The 22,760-nt window shown below is 31.3% G+C and overlaps 2 protein-coding genes across 3 annotated transcripts; one reads left to right on the forward strand and one right to left on the reverse strand.

Moving 5' to 3' along the window:
* The first annotated feature begins 426 nt into the window (after positions 1-426).
* Positions 427-18,566, forward strand: LOC126734242 (ADP-ribosylation factor-like protein 6-interacting protein 4). 2 transcript variants are annotated; one of them, XM_050437778.1, is made up of 4 exons: positions 427-776; positions 836-1,106; positions 17,615-17,802; positions 18,171-18,566. In XM_050437778.1, exons 1-4 carry the CDS (start codon positions 514-516, stop codon positions 18,301-18,303), a joined length of 855 nt encoding a protein of 284 aa, XP_050293735.1. In that variant the 5' UTR covers positions 427-513; the 3' UTR covers positions 18,304-18,566. The 2 variants fall into 2 exon arrangements, with proteins under 2 accessions (XP_050293735.1, XP_050293734.1); XM_050437777.1 differs by having other exon boundaries at positions 430-776; positions 827-1,106.
* On the reverse strand, positions 2,240-9,806 carry LOC126734241 (VPS35 endosomal protein sorting factor-like). The gene is made up of 7 exons (XM_050437775.1): positions 9,723-9,806; positions 4,170-4,251; positions 3,332-3,514; positions 3,030-3,195; positions 2,837-2,975; positions 2,594-2,785; positions 2,240-2,539 (listed from the first exon to the last, which is right to left on the reverse strand). Coding segments are annotated over exons 1-7 (945 nt in total). The 5' UTR covers positions 9,725-9,806; the 3' UTR covers positions 2,240-2,358.
* Positions 18,567-22,760: the final 4,194 nt, after the last annotated feature.

A 22,760-nucleotide genomic window follows, 5' to 3' on the forward strand; every position in this document is an offset into this window, starting at 1 on the left:
TCGGGTTCTGTGAAATTTAACAAGAAAATATTTTTGAGCATTTAACAGGTAAAATTAATAAAACAAGTTTTTTAATTAAATACTTAATAATAAATAATCTAATATTATGGTTTATATTATTTTTTGTTTGGGAGCATTTATGAGTTTCTTTTACTATTAAAGCTGTAGTTTTTATTTCCTTAATGAGATAAATCTAATAAAAAGAAAAATATTTGAAATCCTAATGTGTTTATTTATTTTGGGTAACTAATGGGTAGCCTAGCTTTAATTATTTTTGAAACAAACGGTTAACAATAGTAAATATTAAAATCGTCCGTTTCGTGAATCCGCTATGGCACGTTTTCAAGCTTAGTGTAGACCTGCCCTTAGCATAGCTACGCCGTTCCGCTTTTTTGCGGTCCTATGACATATGACACATCTGAAGTTGACAAATTTTCCTCTTGTTTACATTTTTCTTATTTTTTCATTCTTTTGTAATTTGTTTCCTGTCAAAGTAAAACTAGAAAAAACATTATGCAAAAAGAAAAGCATACAAATAAAAGAGAACTGAACAGGAACCATAGGAAGAGAAAGCATAGCTCAACATGCTCGGATAGTTCATCCAGCTCAGACTCTGGAAGTGATTCCAACACTAGTTCATCCAGTAGCAGCTCCGAGGATGATAGCAGGAAAAGGAAAAGATCTAAAAAAATGATAAAGAAATCAAGAAGAAAGGACTGCTCTAACTCTAGTACTCCCAGTACCCCTAGGTTTTCATCAGATGCCTCTACTTCCCAGTAAGTAGAAATAAAGCAAAATGATATCTTACAATAAATATTTCTTATAGTTCTTCTAGTTCTTCTGAATTGTCTGAGAGTGGACATAGCTCTTCTTCAAGCCATAGTTCCTCTGCTCAGAGTTCTTCCTCAGATGATATCAAAAAAACCAAAAAGAAATATAAACTTCTTTTAAAGAAGAAAATCAAGCAAAAACAGAAGGCTATTCAAATTGAAACCAGAAAAGCAAAGAAGTTGAAAAAAAAGAAAGCTCGCCAAAAAGAATTGAAAAGAAAAAGAGCAAGACAAGAAGCCAGTATTATTGCTACTGAACCTGTGCCCGAAGAAAAGGTATATTAAATGATATTGTTGAATTAGTAGGAATTTATAGAAATAGTATATTTCATATTAACAGAAGTCATATGCTTAATTAGGCATTTTTGTTGTTCTCTTTGTTATTTATTACTTTTTACATATTATATTAATGGGTGATGGCTGGTATTTATTTGAGTCACATAGTTTTTCTTAAAGAAATATATTTGTGAACCTGAGTAACTTAATGCTGTTTGAGATGAAAATGATATTAGCCCTTCTTCAGGGTTCTACAACAATTATAAAATCTACATATCTATATTATGATCCCTATAATTACTTAACAATCGCAATTAAAAACTAATAGTTAAAAATGATTAGTTTTAATATCTAAAATTTGACCAATTCAAATGGTAAATATTGTCGGCTTGCAGCAAAAACTCACTAAGTCAATATTTTCAGATTTTGACATTTTGATAAATATCACTAAGTCTAATGTTGTTCTAACACTGAACCAAATATTAAACGCTTAAAAACGCACTAAGTACCAAAAAAGAAGTCCGTAAAAATCACACACAACATAATATGCTATTATTTTAATGTGAAACATATTACAATTTAAATTAGATTATAGTTAATTTGGCTTACATGTTGATACGTTTCCAAAAAACATTCAAAATTTCTTCTAAAATACCCCACATCTCCTTGCATATGAGCATTTATTTTTAGTCCCATCCTACATAAATAACATCTAGCATAAACTGCAACTAATGGATTACCTATGCCCTTTATCATTTCAGTCAGTCTTGTCAACGCCTCTGGACATTCACTAAAATAGTTATTTATAAATCTTGACTAGATCTCTTTCTTATAAGAAAGGCAAGAATAGTTGGCTTCTGTATGTCGACCAATTATTGTATTCAAACAGATAAGCGCTTTCGGTCCTAACAAAAAAAAAAAAGTAATTTCTTTAAAATTTAACTGTTTGGTCCATTGCTTTGTGCTTGTAACGAACTTTTGTAAAAATACATTTTTAAAATTTTCAACATTTTTAATTGATTTAACTATAGCTCTGTGCTAGAGGAATATTATTCCTTTACAATTGATAAATAAAAAAATTCATGTAATTCTTGCGAATTACTTCAACAAATTTTCTAATTTTTTAGATGGCAGTAAAGAGTAAGGGGAGTTAGATGGCAGTAAAGGAAGAGTTAGGGATACCCTTACTCTTAAGTCTATTTAAATAAAATAATTGGACGAAATACAAAATTCATTTCTATTTCTCATAAGCTTACTTAGCAGATATAAAACTGTAAGAGTTCAACAAAGCCATTTCAATATAAAGACGAGGCACAAGTTCTCTGATTGAAGCTATTTTAAAGAACCAGTTTAGGCATGTTTCTTTGGCTTGATCAGATACCATGTTGGGTGTAAAGTTTTCTGGTAAAGGTATAGGGTTTTGAGAACCAGGTCTAAAATAACGTTTTGTTAATTTAAAACAACAAATCGTAGTCATAAAGCTTTACTTATAATACATAGCCTTGGAATGTAACCTGTCATACACCAATTTTCCAAAACAATCTAAAATGTCTGTGATCAAAACAAACTTGCTAGGATAAAAAGGTAAAACGTCAGTGTCAGCTAACATTTTGGCACATTGTATCGCTATTTTTAAGGCTTTAATTCTCTGCTCTATGTTCCAGGCCAGAATCAGTTCTCTACAAAGAAATAAAAACTAATTGCTAAAAACTATTTTATTATAAATTTACTTATGTAGTTGATCTATTTTAAAAATATATTCTGTCTGTGACAGATCCAGCTTTCTCTGTGGCCCCTCCTCAAAACTGTCAAGCTGTTCCAACCTGTGTTGTACTTTATCCACTGCTGTGCTTTGAGCCTTTACGGCAACTATTGAATAACTACATTTAGGTAAAATATTATAATTTGAGCAATAAAATATACCTTTTTCGCCTTCTTGCAAAAAACTAGTCACCATACTTAGCTTTTCTGAGGTAGTGTATTTTTGTAAAATAGCCGCTTTTCTATGTGACCAGCTATCTTGCCTTTCTGATTTTGGGTTTGATTTGGTGCTTTGTTCTTTATATTTTATAGCACTGTCTACTGTATCCTAGATAACAAATAATTAAACAAATATCTCAAGAGTGATATTAATAAAAGTACATTTTAATACATATTGGGAATACTGCATAGAAAAATGTTCTTCTGGCATAAAAAAAGTGTAAGTATTTAAGTATTTTACTCACCATCTCTGCAGCCATTTTAGATAATGGATCCATTTCTTCAGGAATAGCAATTTGTGATAAAGGATCCAATTTTTTTAAAGCTTGTGCAAGAGGTTCTGATATAGTTGCTGATGTAGAAACAGGTGTTGCTCTTCCAGTACTAGGACCTGAGCCAAGAACTCTTCTTGGAATTCTTCCTACCACCTTTATATGTACGGAGATTTAGCATCGCATATATCAGGAGGAAAAAATATAAGCCAGGATTTTTATATGAATATATTTAAAATACTTATATAGACTGTTACTTAATGGTATGTCATAATTTATCTGAATATCTAAGTATAAAAAAAAAATACTTAGATATTATTCGATTCAATTCAAAACATAAAAGGCTTCTTTACATTATCAAACAAAAATAAACAAAATAGTGTTAAAATAACAACAAAAATTGTGTAATAAAATGAACAAAAAGTAATAACAATTTTAATATAAGACTATTACATGATTTATAAAAAATGTTGGAAATGACTATTTCTCGGCTCATCGAATTACCAACTCTTTCAAAAATTCCATGCATGTTTCGTACGTCAATAATTCTACTTCTTAGTTCTTCTAATGTCACAATTGATGTATGACAGGCCAATGTTTTTAGGTGTCTTCACAAATAAGAAATACAAATTGTAAACCATATGTTATATACACAATTAAAAGTAATTTAGTTCCACCAACCATTGCTGTTAGGACACTCTTACCATTGCTCTTATATGTTCTTTTTATTTATACTGTATTAGAGTAGTAAGAATTTTGGTCGTAGTTAAAAAAATAAAAGTTATAAGTTTAAAGTGATATGCTTACTTACCAGCATACTTTTTAATGGATGATCAAATGTAGGCTCAGAATGTGCATACAACTTCCTTATTCTCTTATCTCTCAAAGTAGTCCTGTAAAATAAAAAAAAATAAAATTGAAAAGGTATATAATATCGAGTAAGGTCTAAATTCTTTTAAAAGGCACATATTCTTGTTATACCTATAAAAATAAATATAATAAAAGCCTATAAGAATTACTGGATGTGAAGGATTCATTAAGCCTGTTTTGAGTTCATGCAAAAACTCACTAAGTGACTTAGTGAGTTTTATATAATAAATGTGGTGCCATCACTGGGACTTAGTGAGTTTTAAATGTCAAAATAAAATTCTGTTTTCTATAAAGGTACTAACAAGATAAGAATTTGTCAATCATTTTTTATGAAAACGCTTAATATAAATAATGGTCCTATTTTGACAGCTTTTAAAAAGAGAAATTCTTTGGGTGTATTCAAATGTGAAGATGGAAGAGGAAATAAAACTTTCGATTCTGACATAGATATTGTAAAGTTTCCCATTCCCACATTGAAAGTTTTCCAACAATGGAAAGTCATCACAATCGAAAATCTTCAAAACGACTCTATTTAGATAGTAAGCTATCAATCTCAAAGATGTACGACCTATACCGGGCCTACTGTTTAAAGAATAATTTTAAATCAGTTTCTTCCCATGCATAGATTTATTTATTTATTTATTTATTTTTTATACACGGGATCAACTTCATTACAAAAAATATATATATTTCTGAAAAAGAAATAAAAGCTATACTACCTAACCACTAATTACTAATTAACAATAATTATCAGACTTAATCTTAATACCAAGGATAATTAAACCGTTTTACAAGTAGTAACAATTCTCTCAAAATCAGAACAATTAACAATGCAAAATTAGCTAAGAAAAAACAAAATATATTATTATCAATGACAATGATCAAATGTATTTCAAATTATTAATCATGGAGCAAAATTAATTCAAAAAACAAAATCCTACAAACTCTTAATAAGACTCCTAAAATGCAATAAGGAAATTCCCAAAACTTCAATTCCAGTAGAGTTTACCAGCCTCAAGGTCCTTTCGACAGGCGAGTGCATAGCATAGTTGGTACGATGATAAGAAAAACAATAGATTTGCCCTCAGATTATGGTATGGAATATTAAATGAAATCCTATTAAGTAGTTCGGGACAAGTCACAAGGCCATTCAAAAGTTAATAAATAAACACCAAATCATTCTCAGTGCGTCTCTTAAGTAAACTCCGCATATTCAGCAAGTTCATTGCTTCATCATAACAATGGTCATTAGGAACTGGAATGCAAAGTTTATAAAGGCAGAATAGTAGAAATTTATTTTGAACCCTCTCCAGTGCCATACAATTATTCATGTACAGAGGAGACCAAATTATTGATCCATACTCCAACAAAGAGACAACAAGTGATAGAAAAATTGTTTGCACATCTTATAATATTTCTTTTTTTAAGCCAAAAAAAGATCAGTGCGCAACTTGTAATCGGTATCAAGATTCTAACATTCAAGACCTCTGTAACTTGGAAGATACATACCAAAATCATATTACTCGGAAAAACGAAGCAGCCCGATCAAAAGAAATTGATAAAGCTGCTTTAGAAGACAATTCTGCATTTATCATGGTTACGTTCGATTTACAATCTGTGTTACAGATTCCATCTTCCGATGTTTCACCGATGCTTCAGATTTCAGAAAATACAGCCTGGTATTCTTGAATGCCGCTATGATTATTTTGGTGAATATAAAAGCATTAATATTGAAAGAAAATCGAGAGCCACTCAAAAAATTGACTATAGTACCTTGAAAATAAGCAAGTTGTACAAAACTATGCTGCCAATATCCGTTAAAAAAAAAAGAAGACCTTTTAAAGTTATGCGAAAAAGGAGTGATACCTAATGAGTACCATGGTTGATATAAATCGCTGCAGACGGGGAGACGTTTTAGTTCTTAGTTACATTATGTTTAACAAAATTTATTATTAGGTTTTGTATTTTTTTTTAAAAAAAAGGTATATTACCAAAAAAAGTTTACTAGTTTTTCAACATCAAGTTTATTTATAAAAATTAACTCATTAAGTCAGTAATTTGACAATATTTCATATAAAATGAAAACTCACTAGGTCACATTTTATATTTTTCTTTCCAATTATTAATTAACAAAATACTACTTTTTCATTATTATTTTACTGTTAGTTTTGAAATAACACACAAAACCATATTTTATTGCCGGAAACTAAAAACTACAAAATGATTTTTTCCCAAAACCACCTAAACCATCAGCATTAGTAAACTATTGATTTTTCCAGAAACTATCATTTTTGACTTGATGAATGAGTTTTTGCAGCAAGCCAACGATATATAGTTTTAAAATATTAAAATGAAAACAATTTTTAATAAATAATATATGTTTATGTGACCTTCATAAAACAAGAATTAAATTATTTGAATGTGTTCCTTAAACTAAAAAAAGTAAAACTTACATCAAAAGGGACAATTATTCAAATGTATTTACACAGAAATAAATAAGTTAAGGCCTTTTGTGGTAAATCATGAAACATAACCTTGACATAATTTTAAGATGTCTATTAAAGGTATATGTTTTAGAACATACAAACAACCCAAAAAATTAGTATACAGGTATCCAAATTAACCCAGTAATATTTCACAAAGCAGTTCTGAAATTGGTTAGATGATGTAAAACAAAAACAAAACATTATTTTTCTACTTAACTCCATAAATATTTTAAGATAATATTTTGGATTAAATCGTAATGTTATGTAGGGGATATTTAAAGAGTGTTCAAATTCAATTTTTGAGTTTTATTAAATTGATTAGATTGGAATATGATGTGCTCAAGCTACCCATGCCTTGCTTTTTGTTAAAGTTGTTTTGTGTTTTTTTTTATGTTTATCATTTCTCAAACTAAACTTTTATTGTAGTTGTTTTGAATATCGATGATCTTAATCACATCAAAATTAAATTGGTGCAATCCTTAATCTGCATGTTCTGCCAAAGCCGTTTTGTCTTTTGACAGTACTTATATTTCAGGCTTAACACTTTTTTTGTATTCCATTATTCTAGTTCTTAAATAATGACCTGTTTGACGTGTATGGATACTCTGATAAAAATCTATTAATGGGTTACAATACTTACTAACTAAAAATACTTAATTTAAAAATAGTTGTATTACTTAAAAACCTTCAATACAAAATTTTCAATTGATAAATAGATTATATCGTGGGCGTACAAGGAAAACCCTGTAAGTCCTAAAACTAAAAATGTGAAAAAAAGCGATTTTAAACTTTCAAGTTTTATGTAAAATCCAATTTTATTTTGTATGTTTGCTAAATGCATTTTTTGGGTAGTAACATCTGTTTAGAGTTAGTTTAGGTTAAATTAAAATACATTATTTTTTAGAACAAATTGTTTATTAGCATTTTTAAATAATAATTGCACTTAATGGGTTTTCGCTGACAAACTAATCACATTTTTTGAGACTTATCAGATTTTTCTTCATAAACTGTATTAGTTTTTCTGAACAAGATAATGAGAAAGAGGCTCATTGTCGGAATCGGAATCAGTTTCTTCATCGGAAATTCCAATACTGGCTTCTTCAATATTTTTTGCAGTAGAAAGAGACTGGTACCACCCATGGAATTCCGAAGGAATAGCACCACTTTTGCATAATTTCAAAAGATCTTCTTTTTTCTTTGTGCTTATCGGTAAAGGGCCCTTTATATAGTTTCTCTAATTTTTTTGGAATTGCTGGTGGTCTACCTTTTTCCCTAATTCTAATAACCTTATAATCACTGCTATGTTTGTATTTATATTGGATAATATCAGGATGCAATTTCGAATACCGCAAACTTATAATCAGTAGCCAATTGACTGTTTCCCCTCCAATATCTTTAGATCTATTTTTAATAAGCAAATCGGATGATTTTTTTAAATCGTAGAATTCATTAAAACGTAATTCTTTAACATTGTAGGGTTTGCTCCGCTTATTACGATTTCTTTTTGATCTTGCGATGCGGAAAATATGAATCCAATCTTTAATGGTATACACTGGTACGTATTTTTTTGCACATTCAATGGCGCTGTGCATTGAATCCACTTCCATATAGCAATGGCCGCTCTCCAAAAATTTGTGTTCAATTACCTCGATATGACACACATACACTAAATAAAACAATAACGCTGCTACATATTGGTTTCTATTTTGACCTCCACATGTATCGGACCATAGCGAAACCTCTTTTATATTTAGTGGCAAATTTGTTTAATATTCAAAGAGACAGGAGCCGATTTCTGAACTTCCCCTTTTGCCGTTTAGCTCAGTCCAGCAATAGCAAAAGGCTCTATTTAGAGGAGCTGATTCATAAATGGTAAGGTTGTAAACACAAATTTTTCATGAATAGTCATTGGGCTAACATCTGAGCACGGAATCTGCAACACAGACTGTAAGTCAAATGTTACTGTGCAAAAACTTTCTTCTCTTGTAGCCCTATCCTTATCTTTAATTTTTTCTGCATTGCAGTCATCCTTTCTTCTTAGATGACTCAGGTAAATCTCGTCATATTCCTGTTGTTGGTCTGCTGTCACAAATTTTTTCTTATTTTTTTCGCATGTCTGGCAGATATCCTTTTTGGGTTTAAAAAAGGATAAATTATACTCTTTTCCAAAAATTCGTTTGTAAGTAATAAATGAGGCAGCTTTTTTATTTTCTTGTCCACATTTCTCTTGATATAAAGAGTACATCTTTGATATTGAAAGTGTGCTATCCAAATATTTCTTCTTTGATGATTTCCGTGTGTAATGGGATTCAATTGTCGGGAAACTTTCAATGTGTAATTTCACGTCGATAAGAATACTGTCAGGAGTTTTGTTCCCAGGTTTAGATTTTCCTCTTTTATCTTCTCCAATGTAGGTGCATCCAAGATTGTTTTCTGTTTAATTTAAGCATCTAAACATTCCATTGTCACTTACCTGCATTTATTATTTCTCCAGAAGAACTATGTGAAGGTGGTGTTTTATTCCGGCAAAAATTGTGAGAAATTTCACTCTCTTGGCTTTTCTGACAAGCTAACATAATTTTCTTCGTTCTAGAACTCATTTTGTTGATAAAATAAAACCAAAAACCGTCCAAAACTAACTAACAATCTGATCACTATCGGAACATGCTACCAAATAATAACAAAATAAATAATGTTTTCTAACCTCATTTATTATTGGATTTAATGGATTTTTTCTGAGTGTCAAATAATTTATAAACCAATTAAGTGCACTTAATAGATTTTTCCGGAATAATATTTAGTCTCTCCGGACAACAACTTGGAAGCTAGACGTATCTCTTCTATTTGAACTATATTGGACTTAACGGGTATTTAGTATGATAGGTTATATTTAAATGAACTTGGCTATGCAAAAAAAAACGATTTTTTGAAAAAAGTGTACTTACAGGGTTTTCTTTGTACGCCCACGATATACATTGGAAAAATAGAGAACTAAATAATGTACTTACATGTTTAGAAAAATTAGAAAATGTACCAAATTGCCCACTCTTTTGTACTTCACAAAAAAAGAGTCTATTATAAGTTGTTTAAACAAATGCAACTAACTAAAAAATACTACTAAAATGCTTAAAAAAATGAAAAGTATGGTGACAATAATATTATCAATAAAAATGGTTCATTAACTTAACAAACATTGATTTTCTTAATGAAATCTTAGGTGAAAAATGTAATATCCCATATGCACCTATTGATATTCCTTGTAACAGCTTATTATTAACATAGATTATATTCTATATAGGCCAAATAAATGATCAAAATCTAAAAACTGAAAAAAAAATAAAATCATTAACATAATAAATCACACACACAATAGAAGCATTAATAAGGTAAAACAATAGAAGACAGAACATTTTTAAATTAACCAAACATAATTATTACAAGAGCAGATAAGGAAAATACCATTGTGGCAATGAAAGAGGATTTCTTTAAAAAAGCTAATTCACTTTTATCCAATATGAATACTTGTATACCTCTAATAATAAAGACTTAAAAATTAACATTCAAACTAAACTTAATAAACTTGTTCATAACATTTTTCCATCTCCTACACCCAATGAGGTTAAAAGATTGACATGCATAAATGAATTGATGCATAAGATGTATTTATTACCTAAAATACATAAAGAAAATAACCCACTTAGACCTATTGTCAGTTTTGTTGGTTCTCCAATATACAATTTCTCTGAATTGCTACAGTACGCATTTGATCAAGATCAGTGTTACACACAGAACTTTTTTAAGATTACCTCTGATCTCCGAAATTTTTTTATTCCTAAAAATTATTTACTAATTTCCTTAGATGTAATTTCTTTATTTACAAACACTCCAACTAACCTCACAATAAAAATATTATTCAGAAACAATGGCCGAACATTTAACCACATTATAATCTCTCAAGAGAAAATTTTTTCCAACTTTTAAATTTCATTGATAATAATTATTTTAATTTAGATGGTAAATTCTATAAGCAAATTTTTGGTTTAGGTATGGGAAACTATTTGTCACCAATTTGTTCAGACATAATCCTGTCAGAACTTCAAATAGTCTTTTCTTTTCAAATAGAGTTCTTTTCTTTAAAAGATACGTGATCGATATTATTACTTCTGTCCCAATAGATGAGATTCAGACTATACTTCGGAACCTGACTAACTTGTACATTGACAATAATTTTGTAAATATAATTTTCTCCAAAACATGAACCCTTTAGCTTAAAAAAAAGGACCCAATTAATAAAAAATGAGAACCATAATTATTATACTACAAAAGGTATTTGTAAGTAGTAGTCCATTCTTAATAGTTTGGATAGATGTTTGACTATTTTTATCTAGTATGAAACATAAATTGGAACTACATAAACTCTGATAAATTTGTTATTTATTAGATTTCTTCAAAATAATACTAGTACAGCTTTTGCTATTATAGAGTATCTAAAACCAGCTAAATAAAACCATGTTTAAATCTTAATTGTTTATTTCAAAAAATTAGTATAATAATAACTCAACATTCTTGGAGGATTTAAAAAGAATGAAGGGAATTAGGGTCAATTGGGGTAATTGTGGACGATATTTAATGTTTTGACTTGCTAAAGGATTTTTGTGGACATCACGCATTATGTTATATATGTAAATTAGCAGTCACATAGCTCATAATATCTTCTTTGATAATTACTAGTGGTTTTCTGTAATTACAAGTCACATTAAGATAAAAAAAATATATTCAACATTCTTGTCCGTTTACATTTGCCCCTACTCTTTAGGGGTAATTGTAAACAAGCATCTCTTGACATATTTACTCTACCAGAAAAAAACCTGGGGCAAATGTAAACGAACTATATAAAGTCGGTATGTGGCAAAATATTTTTTGATATAAGTCGTGTTTACATTTACCCCAAAATAATGTGACCTTAAAGGTTTTGCTTGCCATATAAATGAAAAATCGAGATAAAAGTTAATATTTTCCAACAGTTCTGTTTATTTTAACTAAAACGCTAATCAAAGAAATTTATTCTAAGTATGTAATTATAATAATATTATAGGTATAAAAAATTAGTTTTGCTCATAAACAGGAACTATTGCTGGAAAGTTGTATAGTATTCTCTCTCCCTTCATTTGAATGCCAGGATCGGGAAGCACACCAATGATTTGATTCAAGGTTATATAACTGACATCAGTTTCAACAATGTTGAAAAGCATTCTTGATACATTCCAGGATGTAAGACCAGTCACTTTGATTTCCGTTAATTTTTCATCCACGGCTTCAATTAAACACGCATATTTAAAAAGAGTAGTCTTTCTCTTTCCACTTTTGAACTGCACAAGAATACATTTCCCTCTTTTAAGCTCTATATCTTGTTTTTCCGGTTCTGCCCAATCTATTTCATCATCAGTATCACCTAGATTTATTTATTTCTCCATCAGAACTTTCTGACTCTGCAACTGGTTCACTTCTCATTTTTTTCAATTTCGGCTCTAACTTTTTGTTGTCCGTTTTCGGATTAGCCTTTTTTTTCCTTTATTTTTCTTCTTCTCTTCTGCTTCTCTTAGTCTTTTCAAGACTTGGTTGGTTGTTAATACCTCTCCATATCTTTGTTGCTTTAATCTCGGTATGACTTGTTTTTTTCTCTCCAACAATATCTTCACGGCGGCTGAGTGGCAAGAAAATTTTGGTAATTTCTGTCGATTTACTGATAGACGATGACGTCGATGGTTGTGGACTATGGGTAGATGCCACTAATAATTTTTGGTAGTCAGTTGACGATGTAGAAGGCTGCTGTCGGCATTCAGCTGATGACACTGAATTATGTTGACTACAACATGATGAAGTTGAAGGCATTTGATCGTCGACCGTGGGTAGAAGTGGGTTTGGTTCAGAAATTGCAACAACAGTTGATTTAGAGGATACTGGTTGGATAATAATAGCATCGGATGTTACAGATTTCGGAGCTTTGAGGGCAGCTTCGTATTTGGCCAAGTCTTCTGGTGTAAATTCATTTTGTGGGAACTCGAATGGAATTTGATCAACTGGGTATACGCCAGTATTTTTAAATCCAGATATAATATTGCTAGAAACCATAGACTCTTGCCAAGTAATTCCAAGTAATTCGGTAACTTTTTCCTTAGTTAGCCGTCCACACCCTCGTCCCATTTGTTCCTTACCAAACTTCACCAATTGTTTATTCCAGTTCACCTTTAAGGGTCCGAAGACACACTTGTTCAAAGGCTGAGGCTTATCCGTAAGATGGCTTGGAAACTTTATCAAAGTAATATTGTTGTGCATTGCCTCTTCAATAATTCTGACGCTCATATGACTGCTGTGACCATCATACAACAGTTAGAGCTGCTTGATCTAGAAGGTTTTGGGAAGTTCTTAAATCTTTAACGTGAGGTATAAACCCTGTCGTAAACCACTGGAAAAATTGCGGCTCCTCCATCCATCCATTAGTGGAGGCCGCATATAGATCGCTGGATAGGCGCTATTGGAAGTCCAACGAGCCTGAACTCCAGCTCCCTTGAATACGATGAGCGGTGGAAGTGCTTTTCCATCAGCAGAAACACATCCTAAGACTGTCGTCGACTCTCTTCCAGAGCCTCCAGATATCCGGCACAGGGTCTTTCCTTTCTCTCCAATTGCCCTAATACGATAGGGATCATTATTAAAACCTGACTCGTCAGCATTAAAAATAAAGCTTCCTTTATCATCTAAATTATTTTCATGAATGATTCTTTTCAGGTCATCAAAAAAATGGTAGGCGATCTCAGGTTTTCTAGCATCCTTCCGCAGTTTTTGCAAATGTTCCGGTTCCTTAAGAGACAGTTCAGGATGTCTTCTTCATGAATGAGTAGTACCAGTCTTCTCCCGGTACTCCATTTTTAAATGGTGTTCTTAAACCTTTTGCATTTACATACTCTCCAACCAGTTGTCTAAGTTTTGCTTTGTCACATGGTAAACCCATCGCAGTACGTGCCAATAAACATTTCTCTATTTCATTTTCGATATCTGAGGATAAAACTTGGGAACGTCCACCCTTTCGCACATTTAATGGAGTCTTTCCTCCTCCTATCGTTTGGTAAATAACTGATCTGGGAACACCATAGAACGTTTCTGCTTGACGATACGTTTTATTTTTATTTTGGACATCTGAAACGGCATTCGCAACATCTTCAGTTGTATAAGAAGGTGCTTCTTTTTTCCTTACATAAGTACGGGGCATCTTTACACTGCAACAAGATAAAGAAATTACTCATTTTACATACATTATCGGCGAGACACTAATTTTATTATGTTTACAATTACCCGAAAAGTGTGTATACATTTCCCCCAAGAACAAATTTATTAGGGGGAAATATAAACACTGAATTATTTTACTGATTATAAAATTTGTCGACAGACATTTAGGCGTAAAATAGACACAATAGTATAACAAACAATGTCCAAATGAAATATCTAACTTACCTCGATGATTTGCATTCGAAAACTTCAGTGCCGAAATTCAACATAAAACCACCAAACACATCAAATTGCATCAGCCAACTAATGCAAGAAGAGCACAAACAGGAGTAAAGTTTCAAGGGAAACCGAGTTCGCCCGACGTCGGCACGACTCGAATAGTGAGCTTCGCGTCAAATTTGAAATCTAAATGTTGTTGTGTTTCTTATTTTAGATGTGTCTACAATTACCCAGTTTACATTTACCCCAATTGACCCTATTAAATTTATTACATATTTTTTTAAAACTTTTTTTAATAAGCCAAATACTTAACCAAAACAATTCTTTGGCTTTGAATTGATTATATAATTATGGTTTTATTGATAATTTAAGTTATGTAAAGTAATACCTCTTGTATATCCTGTTGACTTGTGTAAGTTTTTGTTCTAACACCAATAAAGTTTCAACATAGCCAAAAGTTATTAAAACTTGACATTGCAATACAGTGAAAGCTCTCCTTGCGGACAGCTCCTATAAGCGGACAGCTCCTATAAGCGGACATCTCTTTTAACCGGACAAAGTTCCTGGAACCGAATTTCAGCATATCATTTTCAATGCTAAATGCATTCCGATAAGCGGACGCTCTTATAAACGGACGCGGACACTAGATTTTTCTGTATGTGATCAAAAAATCTCTTATAAGCGGACGCGAAACTCTAATACCCAGACGATTTTTAGTTCCGCTTATTGCAGTGCACATAATAAAGGAAGATATCAAGAGTAAATGGCAATCGGGAACTAATATAAATCAAAAGAAGGGTTTTTTAAAAAAGGAAGGTTTTGCTATAGACAAAACATGTTTTAAGTGGTTTGTGAAAGCTAGAAGTCAAAACATTCCAATCTTAGGGCCGTTAGTGAAAATGAAAGCTAAAGAAATCGCCATTACTTTGGGCTATAATAATTTCAGTGCGTCCGACGGGTGGCTGCAAAAGCGGCGCAAGAGACATAGTGTGAGTTTCAAATACATATCTGGCGAAGCTGCTGCAGTAAATCAAGTTGATGTGTCACAATTGTTGGAGAAACTTCCGTCCATGTTGCTTGGCTACAAACCAGAAGACGTGTACAACGCAGATGAAAGTGGACTTTTTTTTCGCGCATTGCGCGACAAAACTCTGTCCTTTAAAGGAGAAACATGTGTGGGTGGAAAGTTGTCTAAAGATAGACTAACCATTTTATTTTGTGCAAATATGGCTGGTGAAAAATGCGATTTGATTGTGATCGGGAAAGCGGCTCGTCCCCGTGCTTCAAAAAACGTTGCTATTATGGATCTACCAGCAACTTGGACATCCAACAAAAAGGCATGGATGACCCGAGATATCATGTCTGAGTGGTTACTGGAATTCGACCGGAAAATGGGAATCCAAAAAATGCAAGTTCTTTTATTTTTAGACAATGCATTCTCTCATCCTCGTGATCTGAAAATGAAAAATGTGATTGAAAAATTATATTTTTACCGCCAAACACAACTTCAGTTTGTCAGTCGTTGGATCAAGGTATTATACAGAACTTTAAATTTTATTATCGGCATTTGACTTTAACACATATTTTAACAAAAATTGACGATGTCCAAAGCTTATCTGAGCTTACAAAGTCTATTAATGTGTTAGAAGCTTTGTATTTTATAAAAACAGCATGGGATAAAGTAAATTCCTCTACAATTAAGAACTGTTTTGGCAAAGCTGGATTTAGAAATTGAGTGGATGTGGCTCAGAATTTGCTGAGCAAAATTATTGCGATGCTGAAGACGATCTGCCCTTAGCGACACTTGCTCAGTTACTACGACATGCCAAACATTTAGGAGTAGCAGACCCCCAGAAAGTAGATGATTTCCTGGCCTTAGACAATAACATAACAACAGAAGAAAATGCCATTGACAACTTTTCGAATTTGGATGTAGAAAGCCCAGGCCAACATGAATATGGTAGTCCAAACGACTCAGAAGAAGAAGTGGAACTGGTGGACTCACTAAGAGGTTCAAAAACTATAAATTCATATGGTGAAGCTCTAAATCATATTTCTATATTGCAAAAATTTGCCAAAGATGATTTCACTGCATTTCAACATTTAAAAAATTTAGAAAGTTATTACGAAAATTGTCTCCTTCAGTAAAAGACGGTGAAATTTCGTCAGACAAACATTTTAAACTTTTTTCAAAAAGCTAAAGAATAAGGTTTTTTTTTAATTCTCGTACCATGTATTGAAGCATTTATGTTTTTGTATGTTTGATAAATAGCATAAATACATACTTTAAAAATGTGGCGAGTTTCTGTTTCATTTTCCTCATGATTATGTATTACCTCATTTCCTCATGATTATATATACCCCGTTATTTATACTCTATACTCACATACTCTCTTTTAAACGGACACCTCCCATAAGCGGGCAAAAGTTACGGAACCGTGAGTGTCCGCTTATGGGAGCTTTCACTGTATTTAATGCTAGTTTGGTTCATTAACTTTTAATAAACTAAATGTATGCTTATTTTTAAATATTTTAATTAGTTCTAAAGCCTTAACACTATTTATCACTATTTTTAAGATTGCGCAAAAGAATAAATTGCAGTGCTATGCTTTATTATTTTATGAGTATGGTATATATCATGCAAATAAAATATCTTTAATATTTTCACTAGTGCCTGTATCACCTTGACCAGTTTAGCTTGTCACATCTTTTTATAAGTCCTCTAATATTTATTTAGTTTTATGAAAAGGTAAAATTCAAAGGAGGGTACACTAATCTTAAATAAATCATACATTAATAAAACACATCTAGTGGTATCTTGCTTCTCAAATTTCGTATAATTAATTGGTAGTAATTGGACACCATTTTTCACAATAAGCCAGAATAAAATTAATAAAAGATCTGTAAGACCATAAGGCCTTATAAAAATTATACACTATGATTATCCAAAAAAAAAAACAATTAAGTCATCAGGTTAAAAGAAAGGTATCCAAAATGCGGCTAACTCTTTACAAATACACAAAAGATTAAAAAAAAACTAATTTAAATTATGAAAATTTTATTCAAATTTATGTGTCTGAAACATGGTATTCATGGTATTTTTGGGATTAAGAATGTAATAAATTTGTGATTATATTAACTAAAAAAATTAAATGTTGAAAACTTTTCAATTGTTTAAATAGCACAATAATAAAATTAGCAAGTAGTTCAAAAATAGGCTCTTCTAAATTACCACTATGTGGTATACTAAGTCTTATATGTCTTTATATTATTTTCATATAACTGTAAAAAAAGTTATATTAATTCTGTCAAAACATGCAGATTTACTCATTTAGTCAAATTTTAAAGCTAAAATATTTAGTTGCACAGATACAATTTTTTATGTTGGTTTAAGGGTCCAAAAAAAAGCAAAAAGAAAGAAACAAGTAACAACCATAAGGAAGAGAAAAATGAGGGATCAAATGATATTCCCATAGAATTAATGGACAAAAGTAAAGCCATGGCTCCCATGAGAAAGGAGGAATGGGAAAAAAAGCAGAGTGTTATCCGTAGGGTCTATGATGAGGAAACTGGACGACACAGGTATCACTTTTTTGTATATTTAGTAGATAATTATTAGAAGTGTTTCACAGGTTTTATAAAAGTAGATTCCGCATAACCAAATATACAAAAAATGTTATTTTTAACAGCTTTCTGAAACTGCAAAAATTTATCTACTTAGTAAGGCGATAGATGAAATAACTTTTAGTAAAGATTAGTATGTTAATATACAATCTGAGTAATTTAACATCAAATTTTAGTTAATCAGCTTTTATAGCTGACTTACATTTCTGTCCACTTTTGGGATTGACTTAAAAAACTTTAATTTTTAATTATTATTGGAAAGAATTTTTATCTACTTATAATTATAATATAAAAAAAGTAAATTAAATATATTTTTTTTATTTCAGACTTATAAAGGGAGATGGGGAAGTCTTAGAAGAGATCGTGAGTAAAGACAGGCATAAAGAAATTAACAAGCAAGCTACTAAAGGGGACGGCGAATATTTTAAAAATAAACTAGCTAACAATTTAAAAAAATAGTAAATATTTTACAGTTCAGGTTAGTAGTTGTAATTAGTTGGCTAAATATTACTTTTTGTTACCTTATGTTAACAATATTTTTTAATATTGTTTTATTTTGTAAGTTTTACTTTAACGTCTGTATGTTCTTAATATACATACAGCATAATAAACTTGTAAAACATTTAGATCAATAATATAATATTGTAAAAATTATTAATATTTTTAATGCTATATGTCTGTGTATTTTAGTAAAAAAGCTATTAAAATTGTAGTTGACGATATTTGCTTAGGTTTCTATTTTAAAACAAAAAACTTGGTGATCCCTTGTTCTCTGGTTAAAAGCTTTAATAAGCAGTGGCGGCTCATGTGTTTTTGAGCAAGGGAGACTACTGATATATATTTAAGAAAATGAAAAATATGAAGAAATATCATATGTGCCAGTGAAAAATAGAATTGCTATGCTAAATATATTTTGGCAAAACTGATTATTATGAGAAATTATGGTCTGTTTTTGAGCTACACTGGTGGCCAAAAGTAGATTGACAAATTCCATTTTTATGGATATATTTTATCTGAAGCAAAGGAAAAACCGGTTCAGCTTATTAGTGTTCAGGAATGTAAACAACATAGTTTGAAGAAACAAATTTCATAGATTTTTATTGCTTGCACTTTTTTTCAATTTTTTTTTATCAAATTCCAATAATTTTGTTTGACTGCTAGGTGGCCAAAATTGGATTGACAAACTCATATTTATTCAGTCTCTAAGTTTTATGCGTTGGTTTCTGTTGATTTGACTTTCCTTACTATTAGTTTTGAAAAATATTTACAATGCCACGTGGTATAACTTTATCGATCGATATTAAGATGCGAATAATCGACGATTACCGGAAAGGGGTTAAACAGGCGGATATTGGTCGAAAATTGTCTCTTTTGAGGGCAACAGTAAGTCAAATAATAAAAAAAATTGATCTGCGTGGAAGTGTTGTTCCTCTAAAAAAAACTGGCCGACCAAAGAAGACCACTAGTCGTGTTGACAAATTAATTTTGAAAAAAGCAAAACTTGACCCATTCGCAACTTCAAAAGAAATCAAGCTGCATTTGGAAGAAGATGTGGGTTCAGTTAGTTGTCATACCACTAGAAGGAGACTTCAATATAGTGATTTAAAAACAAGACGCCCTGCAAAGAAACCACTGCTAAGTTTAAAAAACGTACGGGCGCGATTGAGCTTTGCTTGAGGCAAAAGATATGTTAGGCGTCCTGTGAACCAAAGGTATGATCCCAAATATACGGTGTCCACAGTCAAGCATGGAGGTTGTTCCGTGATGGTGTGAGGGTGTTTTTCGGGCTATGGGATGGGTCCAGTACACTTGATAGAAGGCACGATGGATCGTTTCATGTATAAAGACATACTGCAGGATGTTATGGTACCTTACGCTGATGAAGTTATGCCACTCAACCACTACTTTCAACATGATAACGATCCGAAACACGCATCCAAGGTCGTTAAGCAATGGTTGACCCAAGAAAAAATTAATGTTATCAAATGGCCGTCACAGTCACCGGACCTAAATCCGATCGAGAACATTTGGGATTACATTGATCGTCACATCCGATGTAAAAATGTCAAAAATAAACAAGAACTTTTTGAAGCTTTGAAGGCATGCTGTATATCCATTGACAATTTAATTAGGTCAATGCCCAAAAGGTTGGTGGAAGTGAGAAGATAAAGAGGATATGCAACGCATTATTGAATAAAACCCTTTAATTTTTCTATACTTATTTTTATTTTAGTAAGCTTTGAATTTGTCAATTTAATTTTGGCCACTTGAAATAATTGTTTATTTTTTTAATTACGAATAAATAGTTTAAATATAATTAAACATTACAAATAGGCTCCGTTGTTTTTTAAATAGGTACTGTCCCACCTAATTTATCATTTCCTAAACCGTGATATAAACAAATTTGAAAAATAAGTAGTTGTCAATCTACTTTTGGCCACCAGTGTATATCTACAGCTACTAAACTCTGTTTTCTAAAAAAATTAGATTGCATGACGAAAATATACCTATACTGGATTTAAAACCATATAACATTAAAACCCCGATTTTGACAATTATCTCAGGATTTTAATCTCACTTATATTTTCATCTTTTATATATTTTTCCACAAATTTGTCTCTATCTTTCATAACTGCCTTTATTGTATCTGTTGACCAAGGACAACTTTTGTCAGGGAAGCGTGCTGATCAAATAGTTTCAATATTTGATAGTTTAAATAATTGATTTTTTGCTCGATATCAGTGATAGAGAATATCTGATGCCAATACACTTTTTCCAGATCCTCGGAAAAAAGATCACCATTAAAGTTCCTAAAATCACGATAAGTCATCACCTTGGGTGGATGCTTTTGCAGCCTGTAGGCAAACGTGGTGTAGGTAACCGTATGATCCGATATTAGGTCAAAAAAAAAGTAGTCCAGAAGAAGTTACTGGACCATATAGGGTAGTTACATATGGCAGCACACTATCCCAGTATTCCACACACAACTGCAAGTTTCAAGGCATACATATAAAAACAACCACAACAAAGTTTTAGCTTACTCACCTGTAATTCCAGAAAGATCAATTCGACCTCTTTGATTCGGGGATAATCGCTAAGAACAACTTTGACCTGTAAATCCATGTGAACATTACACCCACACCAGCATTCCTTACCTCACGAACCAGCGTATACAATTTATAATTAGGTAAATAAACCAGTTCAGTGGGAATATTTCCATTTAGCCAAGTTTTCGTAACTGCAAAAATATCGAATTTACCTCCGCTAACCATATCTCGTAATGCATTAAAGCCCGTCGAAAGAGAACGCACATTTAAGTGACTAACTTTTAATTGATGCATTATAAGACTACTCAGCAATTCCTTCTGCTTCTCACAAAATACATTTACATTGTGTAGAATAATTATATAATAATAATAAAGAAGGTTATTTAGCATAATAACTACATACATTACAATAATTATAATATAAAGCAGTACTGAAGTCTACAAAGAAAATAAACTACAATAATAATAATAAACCAATGAAAGTTCATTACATACAGGGCTACATTAGGTATAATGAGTGGTGATCAGCGTAATGAAAGACAACGTACACAACAATTTTTGGTATAAATAAAACCTAACCTAGGATAACACAAATGGTATAATAAAACGTATAACTAAAATCATAAAAAGAATATAATGTACAACACAAAAAAAAATAGAAATACTCTTAGCTATCCCTATTTAAAAGATGTTTTCTCAATAGCTTCCTAAACTGGTTTACATTATCACAGGTCTTAATTATCATAGGCAATTTATTAAATTCTATTGAGTAACAAGCGATGCTTCAATTTAAATATAAACAAATAGACATTAAACTTTATACGTTTAGTAACAGACATCATATTTGGGACACTTAACATACATTTAATTGGTGTATATTGATCATATTTTAAAATCAGTCTCATAGCTCTATTCTTTATTACTTCAAACTGGTGTATTTTATATTGTGGCAGATTAAACAACAACGTGGAGCAATATTGCAAATGCGGAAATTTATCAAAAGCAACTTTGTGTTCATGGAGAGATTTCTTCCCACTCTGGTGATAAATCCAACTTTTTTGGAGAATTTTCGCATGACGTAGTCTGCATGTGCATAAAAGTTTAAATTGGCATCTAGAATAGTACCCAAATACTTAATTTCACTCTCATAAAGAATGCTGTCCCCATTTACAGTAATGCTCACACTATCCATGTCTATTTGATTAAGTCGTGACTTTTTGCCAAATATGCAAAATTTCGATTTAGCTGTATTTAAACACAATTTGTTAGTGCAAAGCCAGACAAATAAAGTATTCAATTCATTTTTTAGGTCGATTTGCATTTGCTGTAAGTTTTTGTCTATAATATACACCATTACATCATCTGCAAATTATACCACCCTACACTTTTCAAGAACTTTTACCATATCATTAATGTACAGTAGAAGTAACAATGGTCCTAAAACAGTTCCTTAAGGCATACCATAATTAACAGAAACACACTGAGATATACTATTTTTAAACATTACACGTTAGACTCTGTTGGACATATACGACATAAACCAACTCAAAGCATTATCCCTAATTCCTAATTGCTGTAGTTTGGTAATTAAAATTTGTCTATCTATGGTTTCGAAGACTCTCTTAAAATCTAAAAATACCGCTAAAACAAGATTATCACAGTCGATAGCTTTGACAAAATCATCACAAATATTAATGACAACGGATTCACAAGAATGATGCTCACGAAATCCCGACTGTCCAGGAACAATTATTTTGCCTTTATCACAAAACTCAACAAGTTGTTCCTTAACACAATTCTCAAGGAGCTTTTCATAGACAGGTACCGTGTGAATGGGTCTAAATTCATTATGCAAATTTGTGTTTTGTA

This window comes from Anthonomus grandis, chromosome 3 (assembly GCF_022605725.1).
Source record: "Anthonomus grandis grandis chromosome 3, icAntGran1.3, whole genome shotgun sequence".
In the NCBI taxonomy this organism is placed as follows: Eukaryota; Metazoa; Arthropoda; class Insecta; order Coleoptera; family Curculionidae; genus Anthonomus; species Anthonomus grandis.